At 36.7% G+C, this 21,507-nt stretch overlaps 1 protein-coding gene across 8 annotated transcripts in view; it reads left to right on the top strand.

The window, feature by feature from the left end:
• Window positions 1-21,507, top strand: part of RNF150 (ring finger protein 150) — a 270,744-nt gene that overhangs the window by 167,055 nt on the left and 82,182 nt on the right. For all 8 annotated transcript variants that reach the window (XM_063723667.1, XM_002815164.6, XM_024246274.3 and 5 more), the window contains exons 3-4: window positions 15,791-15,862; window positions 17,434-17,516. In XM_063723667.1, coding sequence (XP_063579737.1) covers window positions 15,791-15,862; window positions 17,434-17,516 — 155 coding nt within the window. The remainder of the gene's footprint in view (window positions 1-15,790; window positions 15,863-17,433; window positions 17,517-21,507) is intronic.

The raw sequence follows: 21,507 nt of genomic DNA, 5'->3' as shown, positions 1-21,507 counted from the left end.
ATCACATGGCATATAATGAAAAGTAATTGCCTTCCCATGTGTGTCTCTCAGCTACCCAGTTCCTCTTCCTGGAATATCTTCCAGGGATATTCTATGCACTTATAAACACATATGCCCATATATTTAAAAAACAACAACAACAAATGATAGCACACTTAACTCTGTACCCTTCTCTCTCACTTCTTCTTGCAGATTAATTTACATCAATACATAAGCCAAGCTTCCTTCTCACTTCTAATGACTGCATGGCATTCCATTGTCTGTATGTGTCACATCTATTTAACCAGCACCTATTAATGGACATGTTTTCTCTTCTTAAGAGAACATGTACACATGACACTTAGTACATTTGTAAGTATATCTACAAGGTAAAATCCTGGAAGTTTAGTTGCCAGGGCAATGGCATATACATTTTAGACTATGATAGATACTGCCACATTGTCTGCCAAAAAATGTTGAACCAATTTACACTTTAACAAACTCTATATGAAAATTACTGTTTCCCCATATCCTTACCAAAAGAATGTTATAGCTTTTTTGTGTTGTTAGTGATTTGGTAAGTTAAAAATGGTAACACATTTTTCTTATTACAAGTAACGTTGAACATCTTTTCAAGTACAATAGAAAAAGTGAATATTTTTGGTGAAGTAACTACTTTTATTATTTGACTTCTTTTCAATTGAGTTGTCATTTTCTTATTAATGTGCATAAACTCTTTATTAGTCAAGGAAATTAACCCTTTTTTATAAGATAGGATTCACCTCACCACCCCTCAGCTTGTCATTGTCTTTTATTTTATCCATGGTCTTGCCATGCAGAAATTTTTGGTTTTTACAGAGCTACATTTATTATCTTTTTTTCTTGAGATGGAGTCTCACTCACTGTCACCCAGGCTGGAGTCCAGTGGCACAATATGGGCTCATTGCAACCTTCGCCCCCTGGGTTCAAGAGATTCTCGTGCCTTGGCCTCCCAAGTAGCTAGGATTACAGGCATACACCACCACACCTGGCTAATTTTTGTTTTTTCAGTAGAGGTGGGTTTTCACTATGTTGGCCAGGCTAGTCTCAAACTCCTGACCTCAAGTAATCTTCCCACCTTGGCCTCCCAAAGTGCTGGGATTACAGGCGTAAGCCACTATACCTAGTGTATTAATCTTTTTTAAAAAAATTAATTTTATTGTGTATAGTTGAAGTTTACAGTACGATGTTTGGGGAGTCATACAGACAGTAAAATGGTTAATATAGTAAAGAAAATTAACATATCTATTGTCTCACATAGTTTTTTGATGACAAGAGCAGGTAAAATATACTTATTTAACAGAAATTTCTAATACAATACAATTTTTTAGCTGTAGTCATTGTACATTAGATCTCTAGACTTGCTTATCATACATTCTGCTACTTTGTATCCTTTGACCTAAATCTCCCCATTTTCTCTCCACTCCCCCACTCCAGTAACCACTGGCTTATTCCCTGTCTCTGGACATTTGACCTTTCTTAAAAATTATATTCCATATATAGGTGAGATCGGTATTTTTCTTTCTATGTCTGGCTTATTTCACTTAACATGATGTCCTCCAGGCCCATCTATGTTGTGGCAAATGTCAGTGTCTCCCTTGTTGAGAATAAACAATAATAATCCATTGTATGTGTGTATGTATATACATTTTCTTTATCCGTTCGTCCTTCAGTGGACACATGGACACTTAGGTTGCTTCCCTATCTTCGCTATCGTGAATAATGTCACAATTAACATGAGGGTGCAGATATCTTTCCAAGGTGGTGATTTTATCTCCCTTGGATATATACCTAGAAGAGGGATTGGTGAATCTTCAATGGTAGTTCTGTTTTTTATTTCTTTAGGAACCTCTGTACCGTTTTCCCTAATGGCTGTGCCCATCTACATTCCCACCAACAGTGTACTGGGATTCCTTTTTCTCCATACCCTCACCAACACTTGTTAGCTCTTGTTTTCTGGATGATAGACGTGCTAACAGGTGTGAGGTGTGATCTCATAGTGGTTTTAGCATTTCCATTCCATAATAAGATTTTCTATAGACCAAGATTACTGAAAAGCATTCATGTTTTCACCCTCTACTTTTCAAATTTCTTTTTTCTCATTAAATCTTTAATCTGTATATAACTTATTTCAGTGTAAAGAATGAAGTAGAGAGCCAACATTATTTTTTTTCAGATGGCCTACTATTTTTGTAACTGGCATTTATTGAATAATCTTTCCCCCCCTCATATGCAGTATCCCCATTTAACATATATTAAATACCCATATATACTTGCTTCTATTTCTGTGCTCTCTAAACCGTACCATGAATCTAGGTCTCTATTCATACTCCAGCACCATCTTGTTTTTAGTACTCTAGAATTATAATGTCTCATGGCTGTTCATGCTGTCTTCTTTATTATTGCTCTATTTTTACTCTTTTCATGTTTATTTTTGTATGAATTTAGAATCATTATATGAGTTTTTAAACTTATAGGATAATTTAGGGGAAATTTGTAACTTTATGATGTTTAATCTTCCCATTCAAATATAACAAGTTTTCCCCTTATTCAACTCTTCTTTTTATTCCCAGTAGCATTTTTCAGTATTTATTAATCTTGTACACTTTTCTTCAGTTTAGTTCTAGGTATTTAATCATTATGTTGCTATTATAATTTAAATTCATTTTTTCATATTGGAAACTTTGGATTGTTGTATATTTTGTATATTATTAACAGCCTCATTGTTATAACCCTAACTATAATGATGTATAGTATTTATTATATGCTGCAGGCATGTTCTAAGAGCTCTCTCGCTCTATTTACCTACTTTCACCTTAATAGATAGTAGCCCCATAATAAATAATTTTATTGTCCCCGTTTTACAGAGTTGGAAGTAAGCACAGAGAGTTTAAGTAATTTGCCCAAGGTCACACAGCTGGTTAGTAATAGAGCCAGCAATTGAACCAGCAGCAGAACTCCAGAGTCCATGCCCTTAACCACTACTTTGTACTATTTGTGATTATTTATATTAGTGTTGCAGAACTACATTAACAATGCTCACAATCAGGGATAACTTACTGCTTTCAAATGTTAGACATCCTGTTTTTTCTGTTATCTAATTTCATTGGTTGGAATCTCCAGAATAAACTAAAGTAATCATGGTTACAGTGAACATATTTCTCTTCATTGTGTATTTAATGGGAACATCCTCAATTTAATGGGATTATTTTTATCATTTCTTCATTTTATTATTTTCCCGTGTAGTCTTCTAGATTGAGATATATATTTTATCATGTTATAAAATATATAATGTCAGAAGTGTCAACTTAGTTCTGTCTTATTAAGAATTTTTTAATCAAGAATGGATGTTTGATTTTAACAAATGCCTTTCCAATGGCCGTAGTCTAAGTTTTCTCTTTAGATCTATTAAAATAAATGGATGATACTAATGGATTTCCATTATGAACCATCCTGAATTTCTGCTATATACTATTCCTCTAATGTGTGTGAGATTATATTTGCCAGTGTTTATTTTTTTGCCTATATATTCATATATGAAATCTGTTCATAGTTTACATTTTTATTATGTTTAGATAATGATTATACTGTCTTCTAAGAAGAATTTGAAAACTTTTCTCCATTTTCTGTGATCTAGAGCTGTGGCGTCCAACATGGTAGTCACTAGCCATGTGTGGCTATTTAAATTTAAATTAATTGTAATAAAATAAACTTCAAAATTCTGTTCCTCAGTTACTAGCCATATTTCATGTGGCCACCATATGGCAGTGCATGTATAGGGCATTTTTATCACTACAGAAAGTCTTATTGGGTAACACTGCACTCGAGCATTTTAAATAGCACTGGAATTAGCTGATTCTTAAAGTATTGGTAGAAATTTTCTGTAGGTTAATGAGGTCTAAGTTCGTGAATGTTTTAGGAGACATCTCTTCCTTTTCTATTAATTTTATCGCAAATTCTCTGCTTAAATTTTCTGTAGCTTCTGGGACAATGTTTAAAAACATTTTTATTGCTTATATCTGATTCTTAAAATGATACATGCTATTTTAGTAAATTTCACAATCATAGATAAACTCTGAAAAAGACAAGTTACCCACTACCCCACTAAATTGTCAACATGTGAGTATATTACCTTTCAGGTATTTTTAATTCTCTCTATATATATTGAGTAAATTTTCATTATATGTGTATCTATATATGCAGGAGACACAAACATATCCATGTATGTTTTATGTTCTGCTTTTTATTGAATAGTATGTCCCTCTATCATTAAATAATTTTCAAAAACATGATTTTTATGGCCACATAGTAATGAAGTTCCACTGCTTACCCAAAATGGGAAACTTACTTAATTTCTTCATTCATTGTTTTTCTAAACTAAATGGAATATACCTTTCTCTTACCGTCACAGTGAGGATTAAATGGATTAATGTGTATTACTTTTAAAGCCGCTGAGCCTGGCACTAATCATTCAGTCAGCACTCAATGAATAGTATCCTTTATTATTATCATATAGATTCTTTGATGACTGCTTACAAATTCAATTTTGCCACTTTCATTAAATATTCTGGAATTTAAATGGATAGAATCCCAAACACAAGGCAATGAAAATGAGATGTAGAACTAATATGCTTCAGTTGGTTCATATGGGGCTACATGTGAGAAACTTATATATATATATGTGTGTGTGTGTGTGAGATATACATATAACATATATATCATATACTTATATATGAATACATATGAAGAAATATATAGATACACATTTTTATTATATGTGTGTGTATATATATATATATGTCTTATATATGCACATATGCACTGCCATATGGTGGCCACATGAAATGTGGCTAGTAACTGAGGAACAGAATTTTAAAGTTTATTTTATTAAAATTAACTTAAATTTAAATAGCCACACATAGGTAGTGACCGCAGCTCTAGATTGAAGAAAATGGAGAAAAGTTTGCAAACTCCTCTTAGAAAACAGTACAATCATTATCTAAACACAATAAAAATGTAAACTATATGTTTCTTCATATGTATTCATATATACGTGTGTGTGTGTGTGTGTGCACGTGCGTGCCTGTAGAGAGAGAGAGAGAGTAGAGAGAGAAAGATGTTAATCAGACGATGATATTAGAAATGGCATCCCTGTATTTTTGGGCCTGTGATAATTCAAGCAATTATTAGGCAGTAGAGATACGGATAAAATATTAAGCTTGAATTAGTTGAGTAATGACTTCAATCATTATGTTACTTTGTGCAGGTAGATTTAGCTTGCATGTTTATCTAGACACATGCATACTATGAGGTATCTGAAAAACAAATTGAAAGGTAATGGTATGAAAGTGGTTCATGGGGTTCAAATTTTTATTCTCCTCCCATTTTGTTAACTTTCCTTGAATTGTAGGATGCTACCATAGGGTCACTCAGTGAATTGTGATCATGTTAAAAGTTAACACTCCTTCCTGATCAAATGGACACTATAGCCCTTTGATGGATGGAATAACATATAATTTCTCTTAGAAAAATATTTCTCCTTTAATGGTCAGTATTCCACTCCATTCAACAGAAAGTTATAGCTGTACAGGCCATAGCTATAATAAGCATCAGGTTAACTTAAACCATTTATTTTTATTAAAGCATTATTGTCCTTCAGAAAGAGTGACTTTCAGGTTAGATGAAGGCTCACAGCCTGAAATGGAACATCAAAGGCATTTATTTTACATTGTCAAAGCATCCAACCATTCAGGTGTATGAAAGAGAGACTGACCTTGAATTAGCCAGATGAGCACCTCAGTCTCTGCTTGGCTTTGTGCAGATCACAATTAAAAGAAAGTCACCAGCATCTTACATAATCATGGCCACTTTCATGTCACATGTACCTGGAGAAGATCATTTCAATTCAGTTTCCCATGAAGTAATATTTGCTAAATGTTCTTCACATTATAAGCCTCCCAGCAAGGTCTTTTAGATGGTAACATGGAGAATGAGGGCTACAACTAAAAATGGAGAGGAAGATTTGGCTGGTGTGCCATGTTTCCTAAAGATTTAACCAAGTTAAATCTGGTATAGGGTAATAGCTAAAGATAACAACTTTGGAGTCACATGGGTCTCAATTCAAATCTTTGCTCTGATAATTCCTAGTGGTGTGACTTTGCACAAGTTACTTCACCTTTCTATGCCCAGGCTTCCCCACATGTAAAGCCAGCCCCGTAGGCTTGATGTGAGGATTGAATGAGAAAATATGCGTGACATATTATTAGAGGGTTGCTAAATGGGTCACGTTTAGTGGATAAAGCAATTCTTGGAAAATATATTCCCCACCTTCCCCCCACACCTGCACAAATAGTAAATAGCTCAGTTCTTACATACCTCACATATAGTTTAGTCTACATATGGCCTTTTTAGCTCTATTGACACACTTTGAAACAAAATGGAATCTTCCATCTTTACTCAAGAGTCAGGGAAAAGCTCTCTGAACCCTATCCTTTGGGGTTTTATTGAGGTTTCATCATGTAGGCATGATTGATTAAATTATTGGCCATTGTTGATCAAGTCAGCCTTCGGCCCCTCTTCCCTCCCTAGAGGCCAGGGGTAGGAGTGAGGGAATCTGAAAATTCCAACCCTCTGAGATACTCTAATTAATACGGCCTCACCTCTACCCCAGCCTCCCTACCACAATCATATCATTTTGTGTTAGTTCCTTTCCTTCCCAATTCTTACCACTATCTGAAATTTTTCTCTCCTTGCCTTGCACCTTGCCTTCCCAGTGCACAGTGACACTCTGAGGGAGTTGAAACAAGGAGGCTGATTTGCAGAGACCAAGGACAGCCTCACACGCCATGTGGAGCCATTGCTTCCCTATTCGAGGTTAACTGTTCCGCAGCCACCCTCTTCACTCACGGTGCTTGTTTTTCCTGGTAGCCCTATCATCTTTTCTTGAGACCATTTTCCTTTGGAGATCTTGGTCTGTCAGATGGCCTATATGTGCCTGAGTCCAGTGACTAATTGTTTCAAGCTCTCTCTGCACAGAGCTCAGGGAGGTGAATGGACTCCTCATTCCCATTCAAGCCCTATGACACTTAGCATGTGGATTAGGATGCGGCTTTACTCAGAGCACACACAGCACATTTAGGGAGCCAATTTCCTAATGTCATATTCCAGCCCAGTGGAATCTTATCTCTAACCAAGCCCACAATACTCTTTAACATAATCAGACATAAATGTCACACCCCCAGGCAGCTAGATGGGGGTCAAGGTTGGGGTTTTAGGAGCTGGGACCACATAAAAGTGAGTAGGATTTATATCTAACAATGGTTTTGGTGCAAAGTAGAATCAGAGTCTTAAGCAGGCCAGGGTTATAAGGCAAGAGGATAACCCAGGGTATTAAATACATAGGACCACGTGGAGTTAGGAGCCAGATTTATCATAAAAATGGGAACAGTAGTCGAGCAAGGCAGGCCAGGTTGGGAGAGGAAGCTGAGGGAATGGTTTTCAGGTGAAGGAAACCTTTTATATCAGACTCTTCACCTGTTAAAAGAGCAGGGCACTGGTAGAAGCCCTGATGGCATGGAAAGAGAAGTTGCAAACCACAACCCACTTGTCAAAGAAAGAAAGGCCCTATAAGGATTAGAAAAAATATTTTACTGTCCATTTAACACATGTCATGATGACTTTTAAATACCATGACAGACCTCTCTCTCCTCACCAGCCCTGATCATGCCCCTGGATGAGTACTTTAAGAAAATAGCCCATCGATGCCACCAGTGTGTGGACTTCTACACCATGTAGCCTGGACACCTCTCAACTCAGCCCTGAGAACCCATGTACCAGAGGGTTGCAGAGAGAAAACCACAGTCATGCGAACTGGGAGGCAGAAGACACCTGGCTGTCATTTCACTGAAGTATTTGAGAATGCTGATTGCCTGATCCTAGAATTATAGTTTTTAGAAGTTAAAGGAACAGTTGATAGAATGAATTTGGGAGAGAGAAATATAAATTGATTTTCTTTTCAAGGGCATGCAGCCAGATTGATGATTTCAAGTCAAAGTGTTTTCCACCAGACGAAGCCACCTCAATGGCATTGAGGTGCAGAGACCTAACCCATGGGGCAGGTTGCCAGTCTTTGCCTCAGTCATAGCCATAAAATGAGCAACTCCTGACCATTCAACACTGAGCGCTGGCCCTTTCTGGCTTTAGAAGCAAGGCTGTCATGTTAAGTCCTTCCTAATAAAGTTATCCCTCAGCATCCATGAGGAATTGGTCCAGCACCCACCTCCTACCCATGGATACCAAAATCCACAGTCCCTTATATGAAATGGCATATTATTTGCATGTAACACATCCTCCCATATACTTTAAATCATCTCTTGTTTACTTATAGTATCTAATTACTTCCAGTACCTAATGTAAACACTATGTAAATAGTGGTTATGCTGTGCTTTTTATCTGTATTATTTTTGTTATATTGTTATCTTTTATTGTTTTTTCCCCCAAATGTGTTTAATCCATTATTGGTTGAATCTGCCATACAGAAAGCTGACTGTGTCTAGTTTAAGATTCCTCACCTTAAGGGGCTTCCCAGAGAATGCTAAGGATTCATCTCCATTCTGCCTATCTAATGACGTACCATCTTGTGACCTCTTCTTGACCTTTGAGTTGGGAGGCCAGATTCATGACAGACTCCTGATACTGAATACCAGTGTGCACTATGGACAGTTCTCCTGTCCCCACCAGAAGGCCAAGTATCCCCTCATTCCCTAGAGGTGCCACTCCTGCTGCCATTCACTGATTCTTACCATACTTACGAAAACCCTGCAGGATGACAAGGCAAACAGCAAGTGGTGTTCCTGCCATGGCCATGGCAGGTATCCCTGTCTTCTGTGATGTCTTGGAATATTGTCTCACTATCTGCTAGGACATCTCATCTCAGACACAAGGACTGGGTCTGTGACTTGAAAAACACACAACTCCCAATAGATGGTAGCTTATTCAAATATGGACAGATCAGATAAACTAAGTAGGGATCTTTTTTGGTTTTCATAAACAATATTGCCTTTGAGGCTAATCCAGGGAAACCAGATCTGTTTTGATTTGCTTTGTTTTTATTTGAGGCCTGGTAATGACATTCAGCAAAGTTTTCCTGAAAGATTTCTCTCTCCCTGAGAATAACTTTTCCTAATATTTACATGTACATGGTCCATGTGCCTTTGATTTCTTTTGCATGCGTTGCATATTGATATTTAAACTATGTTGGAATAAAAGAAGTAATGAAATTTAAAATAAACATGAACTTCACAAAGAGAAACAGAAAGGAAAGGAGTTTGCCAAGTCTCAGCCACCAAGGGAGAGTCCAGGCAGAGATGCTTCTGTCTCCTAAAGAGTGAAGACTAAAATTGTCCCTGAAACTGCTCTAGAAGAAAGTACAAAGCCCTCAGGGTAACAGAAAGGCAAAAGCACATGTCATATCCATGCAGTCTTCAGTGAGGTAATTAGCCCTTGATTTGCTTTTTTTAGATTATTCAGGTCTCAAAGCACATTGTCTCCCTATTCTTTTGTGCATGGATGAAAATCATGAGCTGGTAAAGCTAGAGATGACATTACTTTACATACCTTATGTTATTAATAAGGGGACAGAAGGCCACAATGTTTAAGTGACTTGGCCAAAGTCACACAGTTAGCTAGTGACAAAAATAGGACAAAGAACTGGGTCTTCTAACTTTGAAGCCATTATTTTCTGCTCTACAACACCTCCAACAACAACAACAACAAACCCTAATGTTTCTACCTCACATTGTGTGTTCACAAACAGATTTATGGCACCACTCTATGAGGTCATCACAGCTATCAAAATAGTCAAATTATTTTATCCATTTTTCTAGATTTGAGGAGTGGTGATCCAAACCATGGAAATTTATTGAACTGGCTGTGCTATGACTTCTATCATATCAAACAGCCCTGGAAGGATTATTATTATGTATTAGAGTGCATGAAGAAAATGTTTGAGTCACTCATGACCATGTGAGGTTTTAGACAACTAGGACCAACTCTGTTTACTTTGACAGTGGCCTCCCTTCACCTAGAACTTAAGAACACTTAGTTATCTTTCCACTTGGTGATGATGACAATGAACATGATCATAAAATACAGCTGTTAGGGAAAAAAAAACAAATATGATACAGAATTATCCAATGAAATGGGATAGGAAGAAAATAAACTCAGTTTTGATGCTATGTTTTGGAATCTTATGTTCCAAATTTTTTTTATCACTTTCACTGCATTTCTATTTATAACACAGAACAGAGGAAGAGGAAAATTTCTTATTTTTCTCAGTTTCTTAAATATTTAGATTACTAATTTATGTGTCTCGGGTTGAACTGGAGTCTGTTGCTTACCATTCTTGTTAGAATTTATGTAGGACTTTATTCTTTTAATACATGGCTCTGTATTTATTTTCCATAACACAGTTTATCTTCACTATTGTCAAGAAACCAATAACCTTGGTAAATATATTCATATCTGTTTAGATCAAATGGATAAACCTAATTATTACGATGGCCTAACACCTAACAAGCTTTAGTAAGAAGCATGATTTTGGCCAGGCATGGATAGCTCATGCCAGTAATTCCAGCACTTTGGAAGGCCGAGGCAGGCAGATCACTTGAGGTCAGGAGTTCAAGACCTACATGGTGAAACCCCATCTCTACAAAAAATACAAAAATTACCTGGGTGTAGTGGCACACACCTGTAGTCCCAGCTACTCAGGAGGCTGAGGCATGAGAATCACTTGAACCCGAGAAGCAGAGGCAGCAGTGAGCCAAGATTCACGCCATTGCACTCCAGCCTGGGTGACAGAGCACAACTCTGTCTCAAAAATAATAATAAGAAGAAGAAGCATGATTTGGGTCTGGTTAGATTAGAAAGAATCCATAGGAGCACCCTAGAGAAAAGAGTGGAATCCCTACCTGAAACAAAAGACTGACTCAAACCTGAGGTAGTTCCTCAATCCACCTGAAGTGGTCCCTGAATCTTCCATTAGCCTTTCTGAGAATGGCAAAGGAAAGAGTCTGTTTTGTAATAGACTTCCGGTTCCAATCCCTAGATTCTCTATTCAGGTTGGGTACAAGACTCAGTTTGAGCAGGGCCTGTAGTTTTCCTTCCCTCTTCATACTGGGTGCAATCAAAAACCCAAAGACAGAAGAGATCAATTACAAAAGCAACAGTAAGTAGCCTTATTTGGGCCATTTCATTAAGAATGTTTATGTTTTTACTTATCTTTTTAATTTGCATTTGGAAATCCAATAAAACTAGTTTGAAAATTATTGAAAGTGAGATTTTTTTTAATGTTGAAAACTTTTTTTTAAATATTGAGAGTGGTACTTTTTTTCTTTGTGTAATTTTTTTAATGGGGTCTTCTCTGCATGTGTATAATTTTCATGTCACTTAGGAATAGGCATGCATATACTGATAATACTTGTTTACATGCATATGGAAATTGCATTTTTTCAAAACTTTGTGTTGCTTTTTCCCTAATTTTGTTAATCCAGAACTCTTACAGAAAAAAAAAAAATCTTTTATTACATGGTCCCATATCATCATATACATCTCAGAAGCTGATTTTCCTTCCCCAGGTATCTGGACCATCTGTTCTGCCCTTGCCAGGGAAGACTTTGATATCCTTTATCCACCGCTGCCAAAATGCTATGTTTTTCCTCAAAAGAGGAGAAAATATGTGTATCATTTATCAATAACATGCAGAATGAGGCTTGACTCAAGGAATGTCACAGGAAAGGGAATGGAAGAGAATACCATTATACCATTTTTTAGAATGATTGAGGAAAATACGTCTTCCTACCTTTGTGAATCATTTGATTTCTCAGAGCTTCTAGGAGGAAGGCCTCATAGACTTGATGTTGAAGATGACTTTATTACAGTCATGCACTGCATAACTACGTTTTGGTCGAAAATGGACCACACATATGACAGTAGTCCAATAAGATTATATTATCCTGTTTTTACTGTATCTGTTCTATGTTTAGATACACAGATCCTTACCATTGTGTTACAGCTGCCTACAGTATTCAGTACATGCTGTACAGGTTTCTAGCCTAGGAGCAATAGGATATACCATAGAGCCTACATGTATAGTCGGCAGTATCATCTAGGATTGTGTGAGTAATCTTCCATGATTTCACACAGTGACAAAATCGCCTAACAATGGATTTCTCAGAATGTATCCCTGTCATTAAGCCATACATGACTGTACTTTCTCTTTTACTCTCTTTCCCTCAATCTATTAATTCTGCTAATTTGGGAAGCCCATCTCCTAAATGACTTAATCCTCTGCTGAACTTCTTTAACCACTCTAGGGCCCAGTCATACAAATGCCAGTAATGGAATTCAACTTTCTAATTCCCTAGCCATTAACTTTACTGTTAGCCAAAATCCCTGTCACCTTAACGTCAGCTTGCTTTACGTTTCCTCAATGGACCTGCCATTTTTAAAAAATAAAGGCAGCCTGCATTATTTTAAAAGGGCATGGAGAGGGTTTTTTCTCTAGAAGAGACTGAGGGGATGTTTTCAAAAGCTGTCTATTTTTATTCAGATGTAGCCAACTGTTAAGTTAAATACACAGCCAAAGTTTAATGCAGTCTTCGAACTTCCCCTACATGCCCACATTTAAGAAGGGCATATTTCATTTGCTAAAAAATTATTTTAAAAGAAATTGAATTTTGAAAACATTATTTCTAGTTCACCTGCTTTTTAAAAATGTTGGCTCCCTGGTTGGGTGCGGTGGCTCATGCCTGTAATCCCAGCACTTTGGGAGGCTGAGGTGGACAGTTCATGAGGTCAGGAGCTCAAGACCAGCCTGGCCAATGTAGTGAAACCCATCTCTACTAAAAATACAAAAAAATCAGCCAGGTGTGGTGGCGGGCACCTGTAATCCCAGCTACTTGGGAGGCTGAGGCAAGGGGAATCACTTGAACCTGGGAGGCAGAGGTTGCAGTGAGCTGAGATCACACCACTGCACTCCAGCCTGGGTGACAATACGAGACTCCATCTCAAAAGAAAAAAAAAATTATTTCCCTTTGAGTATAATCTATGACCATTGTATGAACATACATTTTTCTACTTAATTACTCTGCTTAGTCTTCAAAAAAAAAATTTTAAGTGATTGAATTAGGTGCAATATTATATAATGCCAGTTAAACACAATTGCAAAAATATCTGAGTTCTTGGCTGAAAAAGAAAAACAGTATTTGTTTCTTTGGGATTCAGATTCTTATTCTAAATACAATATTCTACAGGCCTATGGCATTTACTCCCAATAACTAGTAGCCCTTTCTCAATACCTTTCAATCCTTGCCCCGGGGTCCTTCAATGGAGAGCAGCTGTCAGTTGATAATGGCTGGGTTTGCCAAGCCAGGACCACAAGTTTGCTTACCTTACAACATGTATCACTTATAGTTTGTCCCTAAATATTCCTGTTAACTGGCTAAATTTCTCAGATTGTTTTCCATGCAAAAAACAACAACAACAACAAAAAACCACTCTTGGCTTAAGATTTTATTAACTCATTATTTAGAGTTTTTACTAGATTATAAATTAAACTGCAGTTGATAGGAGTGTGTGTGTGTGTGTGTGTACGTGTGTGTATGCGCACACGTGTGTTTTCGTTATCACGTGTGCGCAGAATAAGAGATCAAAATATGTATGTTGATCTCTTAAACATACTTGGCACAGAATAAGAGATCAAAATATGTATGTTGAATGATTGACTGCCTGTTATTGAAGGCAGCTTTATTCTATTAATATATGCTGGGGATGTAGGGGACAATGTGAAGCAAAAAATAAGCACAGGCCTGCCCTCAGGGAGCATATCTGAAGGCAATCTAACAGGAATTGATCATAAAAACAAATTTCAAATTTCAAATGTGACAGTGCAGAGGTACAAAGTGCTATCAGGGTCTAGATGAGAGGGATCTTGTTGGATACATCTAGGAAGGGCTCCTTGAAGAAATGATTTGAGCTGAAGTCAAAGGATGAACAGATAATAACCAGAAGAAGAGGAGAGGAAAGTTCCATCATTTTTAGTTCACCTCAGTTCAGTTCTTTTTCTCTCACTCTTCTGTTTTTCCTTGGTATTTATCACTAAAGACTCTTCCTATTTTTGCCTGCTGCCTTAGTTTGCTAGCTACTCATGGACTTCTGCATAATCTCAAGGGCATAGGTCTCCTTTTAGGAAACAGCCAAAACTTAACGCTTCTGATAAAAATGTCAACATTATTTTAGATACGAAGGACAAACTATCAAAGAGAAAAATGAATTAACAAGGAAAATATCTCCTTTTCTGCTAATTACTTTAACTGCTGTGTACTTAGAGAAGTGCCACGTGGTAAATACTTAGTGATTCTGATTGGCTGGATGGTTGGTTGACTGGTTAGCTGGCTAGCCAGATGTTGGATGAATGGCTTACTGGCTGGCCAGATGTTAGATGGTTGGCTGACTGGCTGATTGGTTGACTGGGTGGCTTGGCAAATAAAGGTGAGGGTGGTAGATGAGCTTTGATTTTAAAGTCAAACTTAATTTTATTCAGATTCTGACTTACCTTTCACTAACTCTATGATATTGGACAATTTACTTAAGCTCTGTAAGCCTCAGTTCATTCTATTAAATAGTGCTTTTCTCGGTTATTATAATATCAAAGGTGATAATGCATATATAGCTTTAAGCATGGCACCTAGGATATATTAACTGTTCACTAATATGTGTTCACTATTTTAAAGAAAAGCAAGAAGCTTGAGTGCTTTTTCCAAAAGGAACAAAATTAGTGAAAGCAAATGATTAGTCTGTGTTTAAATCTTAACTCTCTTAATCTTAGTCCTTCTAATGTTTTACTACAACAGATACACATCTATTGCAGACCAGAAATAGATATACCTAAGAAGAAGATAAAACATGTAGAAAACTCACATGCAATTTTTTTGCTTGACAGATTAAAATTTAATTTACTCACCACCCTATCCTTCTCCCAGTTTTCCTCATCACCCTCTGATTGCATTATTGCAGGGCTCATTAGGATGGTAATTTTCTCTACCAAAAATGGGGAGAGAATGATATATTATTTCTTGACATGGATCATGGTGGTTACTCCGGTGTTTGCTTTATAATTATCTGCTAAACTGAACATTATGTTTTATGTATTTTTCTATATGCACACTCACACTTAAACATGCATAAAGGAGGTAAAATTGCCATGTGAGAATGTGATGGAATAGGATAGAACAGACCAAATTTAAACCAACGTTATGCCTTTATGAGCAGATTGGAAAGAATATCCAAGCAATGAATCCTGATTGTCAAAAAGAAGAGATGACACTTATTCCAGCTACTCCTGATTGGCTATCTCTGTGTCACAAATTGAGTGGCTAGAGTGGCAAATTACTAAACTCCTTTTTTTTTTGTGGGGGTAGTGTATGCACATATAACCTACGCTGTAGAACTGTAGGGCAGGATCTATGTCACATGCCACTTGCTTAACATTAGGCATGAAGAACTTCTCTCTATGGCAGAAGTCTTTTATAGACCTCAACTGGTAGCGCCCCCTTGCACAAATGCCACTGCCCTGTCTTTTCTAGTCATCATTGTTAGCATTCATACCACATGTGCATGATTTCAGAGCTAGCTGCCCTGGTGTATTAAATGACATCAGAAATGAAGTCAAGAATTACAGATCTTTATTATTAACAAGCACGTTTTGGTTTTTCAGCGCCGACTGGGGGATGCAGCAAAGAAAGCCATCAGCAAACTCCAGATCAGGACCATCAAGAAGGGTGACAAGGTAATAGCCTCTTTTCTTTTTGGTGAGGAGCTATTCAAAGAAGCTTCTAACTTTTCTTATAGCCATGGTGGAAGAGAGAAAAGGATGGGAAAGGGAAATATATGCTAACAGTTGTCCTATCAGTATCTGTTATTATACTCTTCTTAATTAAACATAAAGTTTCTTATAATATGCATATGCTATGATAATAAAATAGTTGTATAGAAAATATGAGAAACTGATAAGTAAGTCTATAAAAAATAGATGAAGCCAGAATGAAATTAGTACACCAATGGATTACCTAAAATTTGTAATAGAAATGGGTCTCAAATTTAAGTTGGGGCTTTCTAGCAGCCAGTGGAAAGGAAACAATATTCAAGTAATATTTAATGAGTTTATTCCAGTGTCCCACCAGATAAAATCAAAATGGTTGTTTCTGATGTTATGACCTGAGAAAGTTTTTTCATGAATCTTTGCAAGCAAGACAGCTTTATGTGCTGAGCTATGTTCTCCACTTAAGTCTACAGTATAAATGCAGGAAGTATATTCAATCCCTCTGAAATCCAGTATTCAGAACCCCAAGGTTGATAGGTAGTGTGGCTCATGCCTGTAATCCCAGCACTTTGGGAGGCCAAGGTAGGTAGATCACTTGAGGCCAGGGAGTTCAAGACCAGCCTGGGCAATGTAGCAAGACCCTGTCTCTATAAAAAAAAATTTTTTTTAATCAAAACACAGCGCCCCGAATTCATTTCAGTAGTCTCCTTCACTGTAGAATGATGTCATAAAGCCGAAAGCAATAGTATATCTTGAGGAGGGAAAACAAAGCAGTCTTGCCCAGATTTATGGGTTTCTAAGGGTCTTCCTTATTCCCTAGGTCAAGTTAGAGCAATGGATTACAATACATGGGTTTGGAACTCCTTGGGGCAATGTAAGGGATTTACAATTCCATGTATAAGCAGGTATTGTCTCTAATCTGAATAATTGATTTATCTCACAAATTATGTGCTATTATTTTTCAAGTATGTAAAAACGCCATTGGGCTTATAAGATAAAATTTATTTAAAGGTATTACTAAATTTAAAGGACATTTTGGTCAGTATATTATTTTCCTTCAATCAGAGAATAATAAAAGTACAAGGACTATTACATAAGCACTATGTTATGAGGCGTTAAAAGAGGTATATATACTTGAAAAAAATTCGAACTACCATTTTGTGTTAATATTTATTTTATACACTGGATTCCAGAAGAATGGATAGATTAAATATTATTCAGATGATTCACCACAAATATTATTTCTCATCCTGAAAATTTTGATATGTTGCCTCTAATTATAATTAATAGCATTGTTAGTAATGGTACTTTAGAAAATGGTTTTCCTTACAAAAGCACTTGCAGTGGAACCTAGAAACAAAAAGTAGAGGTTGGAAGGAATGGAAACTAGTCCAATTAATGGTACATTTGATTTAAAAACTGGCACCAGCACTGCGGAAAGCTTTGCTCCAGGCAAGCTCTCCTTGAGTTTTGGCTTGGATATTTACACAAGAGATGAAGCTAAGAAAATTGGCTCATCTGTTCTTCCTCCGTTGCAGGAAACAGAGTCCGATTTTGACAACTGTGCAGTTTGTATTGAAGGGTACAAGCCCAATGACGTTGTCCGGATCCTGCCCTGCCGGTGAGTCACTAGGCTGCCTGCTTTTGATTGGGTTGTGTGTGTGGAGCATGCCCACGTGGCCTCCCTGGCCCAGACCTGCTGGGCATAGTGCTGCCAGGTCAGTCTGCCTCAGTGTTTCCATGTTTCCATTGCAGACAACCCAGACATTCTTGTTTTTGTATAACCTTTGTCCTTGAAAACACTGTATCATGAAATATTTTTCTGATCCCCTATCCCCTTTGCATCAAAGGAAGTATACTGCTATGAACTAGGACTTCATGGGACAGAATTTGATGATGTGGCCACCAAGTACAAGTTTTCTTGAACAACAGATCTATGATGTTCAGAATCAATTATGGCTTTTACCAGTACTATTTTAATTAAAATAATAAACTCTGAAAAATATTTTGTGAATGATCATGAATAGTGTGGTAATTAGAATATGGTCAGAAGTAAGTAGGAAGCCAAGGACAGATCCCATGCCCTTTCATTTTTTTTTTTTAAACTAACAGAAAGAGAATGTGACACTCAAATTCCCTCAAAATTCTTGCATCTAGGGAAGGATGCCAGGCATGTATAGTTGGGGAAGTTCCCCAGGTGATTCTTATATAACCCTATTCCCTCTCCCTAATTGAAAATTCACGGATAAGTTGTCTGAATTCTTTTTAAATTGTTAAAATTAAATAAATTTAAATACTTTAATGAAATCAAATCTTTTTAAAGTCATGTAAAATCCATCCTCCTTCATTGACAACTATTTTTAGTGTTTTTTGCATCTGTGTAAATGTCCCAAAAATAAAAATGAAATTATGCCTTGTTGGGAGATTCTTCATTTAGAAAGATTGGCTTTCAATATTCTTAGATACTTTAGCCAGGCATGGTGGCTCACACCTGTAATCCTAATGCTTTGGGAGTCCAAGACAGGAGGATCGCTTGAGACCAAGATTTCAAGAACAGCCTGGGCAATATAGCAAGACTCTGTCTCTACAAAAAAAAAAATTAAAAATTAGCTGAACATGTTGGTGCTCAGGACATGGTGGCACTCGCCTGTAATCGTGGCTACTCAGGAGGATGAGCTGGGAGGATCCCTTGAGCCCAGGAGTTCAAGGTTATACTGAGCAATGATCATGCCACTACACTCCAGTGATCACACCACCGCACTGGGCGACAGCGAGACCCTGTCTCAAAAAAAAAAGAAAAAAAATTCTTAGAGACTTTAAAAGTAAAGTAGGAAAACATATACCACAAAGATATGAGACAATTCACATATTCATGAAATAATGTAAATTTAAGGACTGTTTACTAGAACTACAAAAGAAACAAAAATTACTTTAGAGGAATGGCTTAATAATCCCAAAATGACAAAGAGGTGACCAAAAAAGAAGTGACAGGATACTAAAATTGATGCGTAAACTCCCAAGGGAAACAGACCTTGGTTGAAATGTCCACAGGCAAATTGATCATTAGGAAAACAGGCATTAGGGAAGTACATCCTGGTGGCCCCAGCCAAAGCCGTCAATTGTGATTCACTTTCCGTTAGTTTGTAGACACCTATATCTAAGACAAAATCATAAATAGAGATAACTGAAGATTTGGTAGTTTCCTTCATATGAGGATTCGCTATGTAAGTTCTTTCTAGTTATTACATACACTTAGTGTTTACTCAGTGATTTCCAGAAACACAGGCAGACAAATGCAGTATGTGAACTACAGAACGCCTCTTGGAGCAACATCTTTTATCTCTGCAGTATTTTATTAAAGGTTTTATAAAGCCTCTTAGGTGTAAGCAAAGTGCTTTCCTTTATTTTTTTCTTGAAGATTATTTAGAGCCCTATGCGATTACTACTAATAAAAAAAATTCAGAGCCAATTAAAATTAAATATCTACATTTTTCTGAAAAATCCAAAGACATTTACAAATGTAAATTAAGAAAATCTGTTTTAAAAATTATATACATAGCATTACTTTAGCTCTACAATTGATACAGTATAAAATAGTTTATTTACTTAAAGCTCTGTCATGAATAAATTTCATGTTACTACACACACACACACACACACACACACACACACACACATATATATATATAATTGCTAGAGACTGCATAATATCCAAGTCATAGATGTACCACAGTTTAATTTTCCATGTCCTTATTTGGGAACATTTTTGGCTGAGTTCAATTTTTATTTATGACAGATTGCGTTAACAGTGTTTAGATTTTCATGATGTATTATTCCAGATCTCCTTTTATATTGTAATTTTTTGGAAATATTAACAAAAAAATAGCATTTTAATGTTTACCACAGAAAATAAAACCTTAGGGATTTTAATATACATTAGCCCTTGCTCTTGGCTAGTTTAGTTTGGCTTCAGGCTCCTCCTTGTTTAAACGATTATTTGATTCTTAGCTCATTCCTTGATTTTGTTTCATATTCCTTACTGTCCATCTACTATTATTTCCATACTATGAACCCTGCTTTAAATAACAAAATGCATTTGAGCATTTTCAAATACAGCTATAATTAATTACTGTTTGATCTTATTCTAGTCACACATATCTGTTCTGAATAGCTCATACATTTTTTCCATGTAGATTTTAAAATCAAGATACTTTTATGCCTGTTGCTGTTTTCTGCCAGACAGTTTGCACTAATGGATATTATCAAACAAATGCTCTGGCGTTTGCTTTTTGCTACATAATTTTCTCTGGGGTATTATTAAGCCTTTGCTCCTATGAACTTCATAGACTCTCTTTCCCTTTATTTCCAGGCTGACTCATCCACAGACTTCTTTGCATCTTCTTGGCATAAAAACTGTTTCAAAAAATGTTCCAGTTTATCATCTCCCTTCACTCACACTTTCTCTGTGGCCTCATAACTGCTGACATTCTTGGTGCATCTCTTCACTATTGTTTTCATTTAGAATGTCTTTCCAAATTATACTCTTGTGCCACAACTTTTTCAAAATCATTTTATCGCTTGTCCCTTTCTGAGACCCACGAACAAATTATGATGAATTATTAATAAATGCCTTCCTCTCTTTATTTGTCGTAGTGATTACTAAAGTTAAGTCATGCACATACACACCTACCATGTCTTCCCCTTCATCCTTTCTTCATCCAGTCCCTCTCTAGCACATGAAGGTAAGGCCCCCCCAGGGTGAGCCTGGATGTGTACGTCCACCATGAGGGACAGACACCCCTCAGCCCACAAAGCTGCTCAGCCTCAGACAGGTCTAACTTCTGTGGTTTGGATTTGATCCTAATACACCACTGAGACATTACTCAAGACACGTCGGTTTTGCTACCTCATACGTATGCCAAAATATGCATTACACTATATTTTAGGGGTGGTTTTTGTATCTAAGGTTAGTATTTGTGATTATGATTTTTAGCCACAAAAGATGTTTCATTTTATTATCTTCTCTTGCACAGAGAGTAAGTTAGCCTCTCTGATTCTTCCATAGCTTTTATCACATGGTGTCCCTACTGTTCTTCAGGGATTATTCATTTCAGCCTGTTTAGCTTCTCAATTTCAAACACACAGTGTCTCAGATAGAATATGAATTCCTTAGGAAGGCCAAAAGTCCTTATTTGCCGTTGTTTTAAACCAAAGCAATAGGTACACTGTTTCCCTACATTCCTATAAAATTCCTCCTGTCTTTAATTTATCCCTGTAGCATTATCACCAATTAGGGAAGATACTAGTTTTTACTACTGTTTTTTTCTTTGATTTTTGCAAACTCTCCTCCACAACTGAGGAAAAATGTAAACCCTGTCTAGTAATAAGCACACCCTCTTGATAAACTTTTAGTACCTAAATGCTTCATTTGCAACAAGAAACATTTTGTAGCAACTGTGTGCCAGGAATAGTGGAAAGTCCCAGCGATGAGAAGACAAATGGCATGATGCATGCTCTACAGGAAATAGTCTAGTGGGAGAGAAAGGAGTTTAAATAAGTATTAGTGATAGAGAATGGTATGTGTAACAATAATAACACAATGTATAAAAATT

The sequence above is a fragment of the Pongo abelii genome, chromosome 3, assembly GCF_028885655.2.
Source record: "Pongo abelii isolate AG06213 chromosome 3, NHGRI_mPonAbe1-v2.0_pri, whole genome shotgun sequence".
Taxonomy (NCBI): Eukaryota; Metazoa; Chordata; class Mammalia; order Primates; family Hominidae; genus Pongo; species Pongo abelii.
The sequence above is the reverse complement of the archived record's forward strand: the minus strand, read 5'-3'. Positions and strand labels throughout refer to the sequence as shown.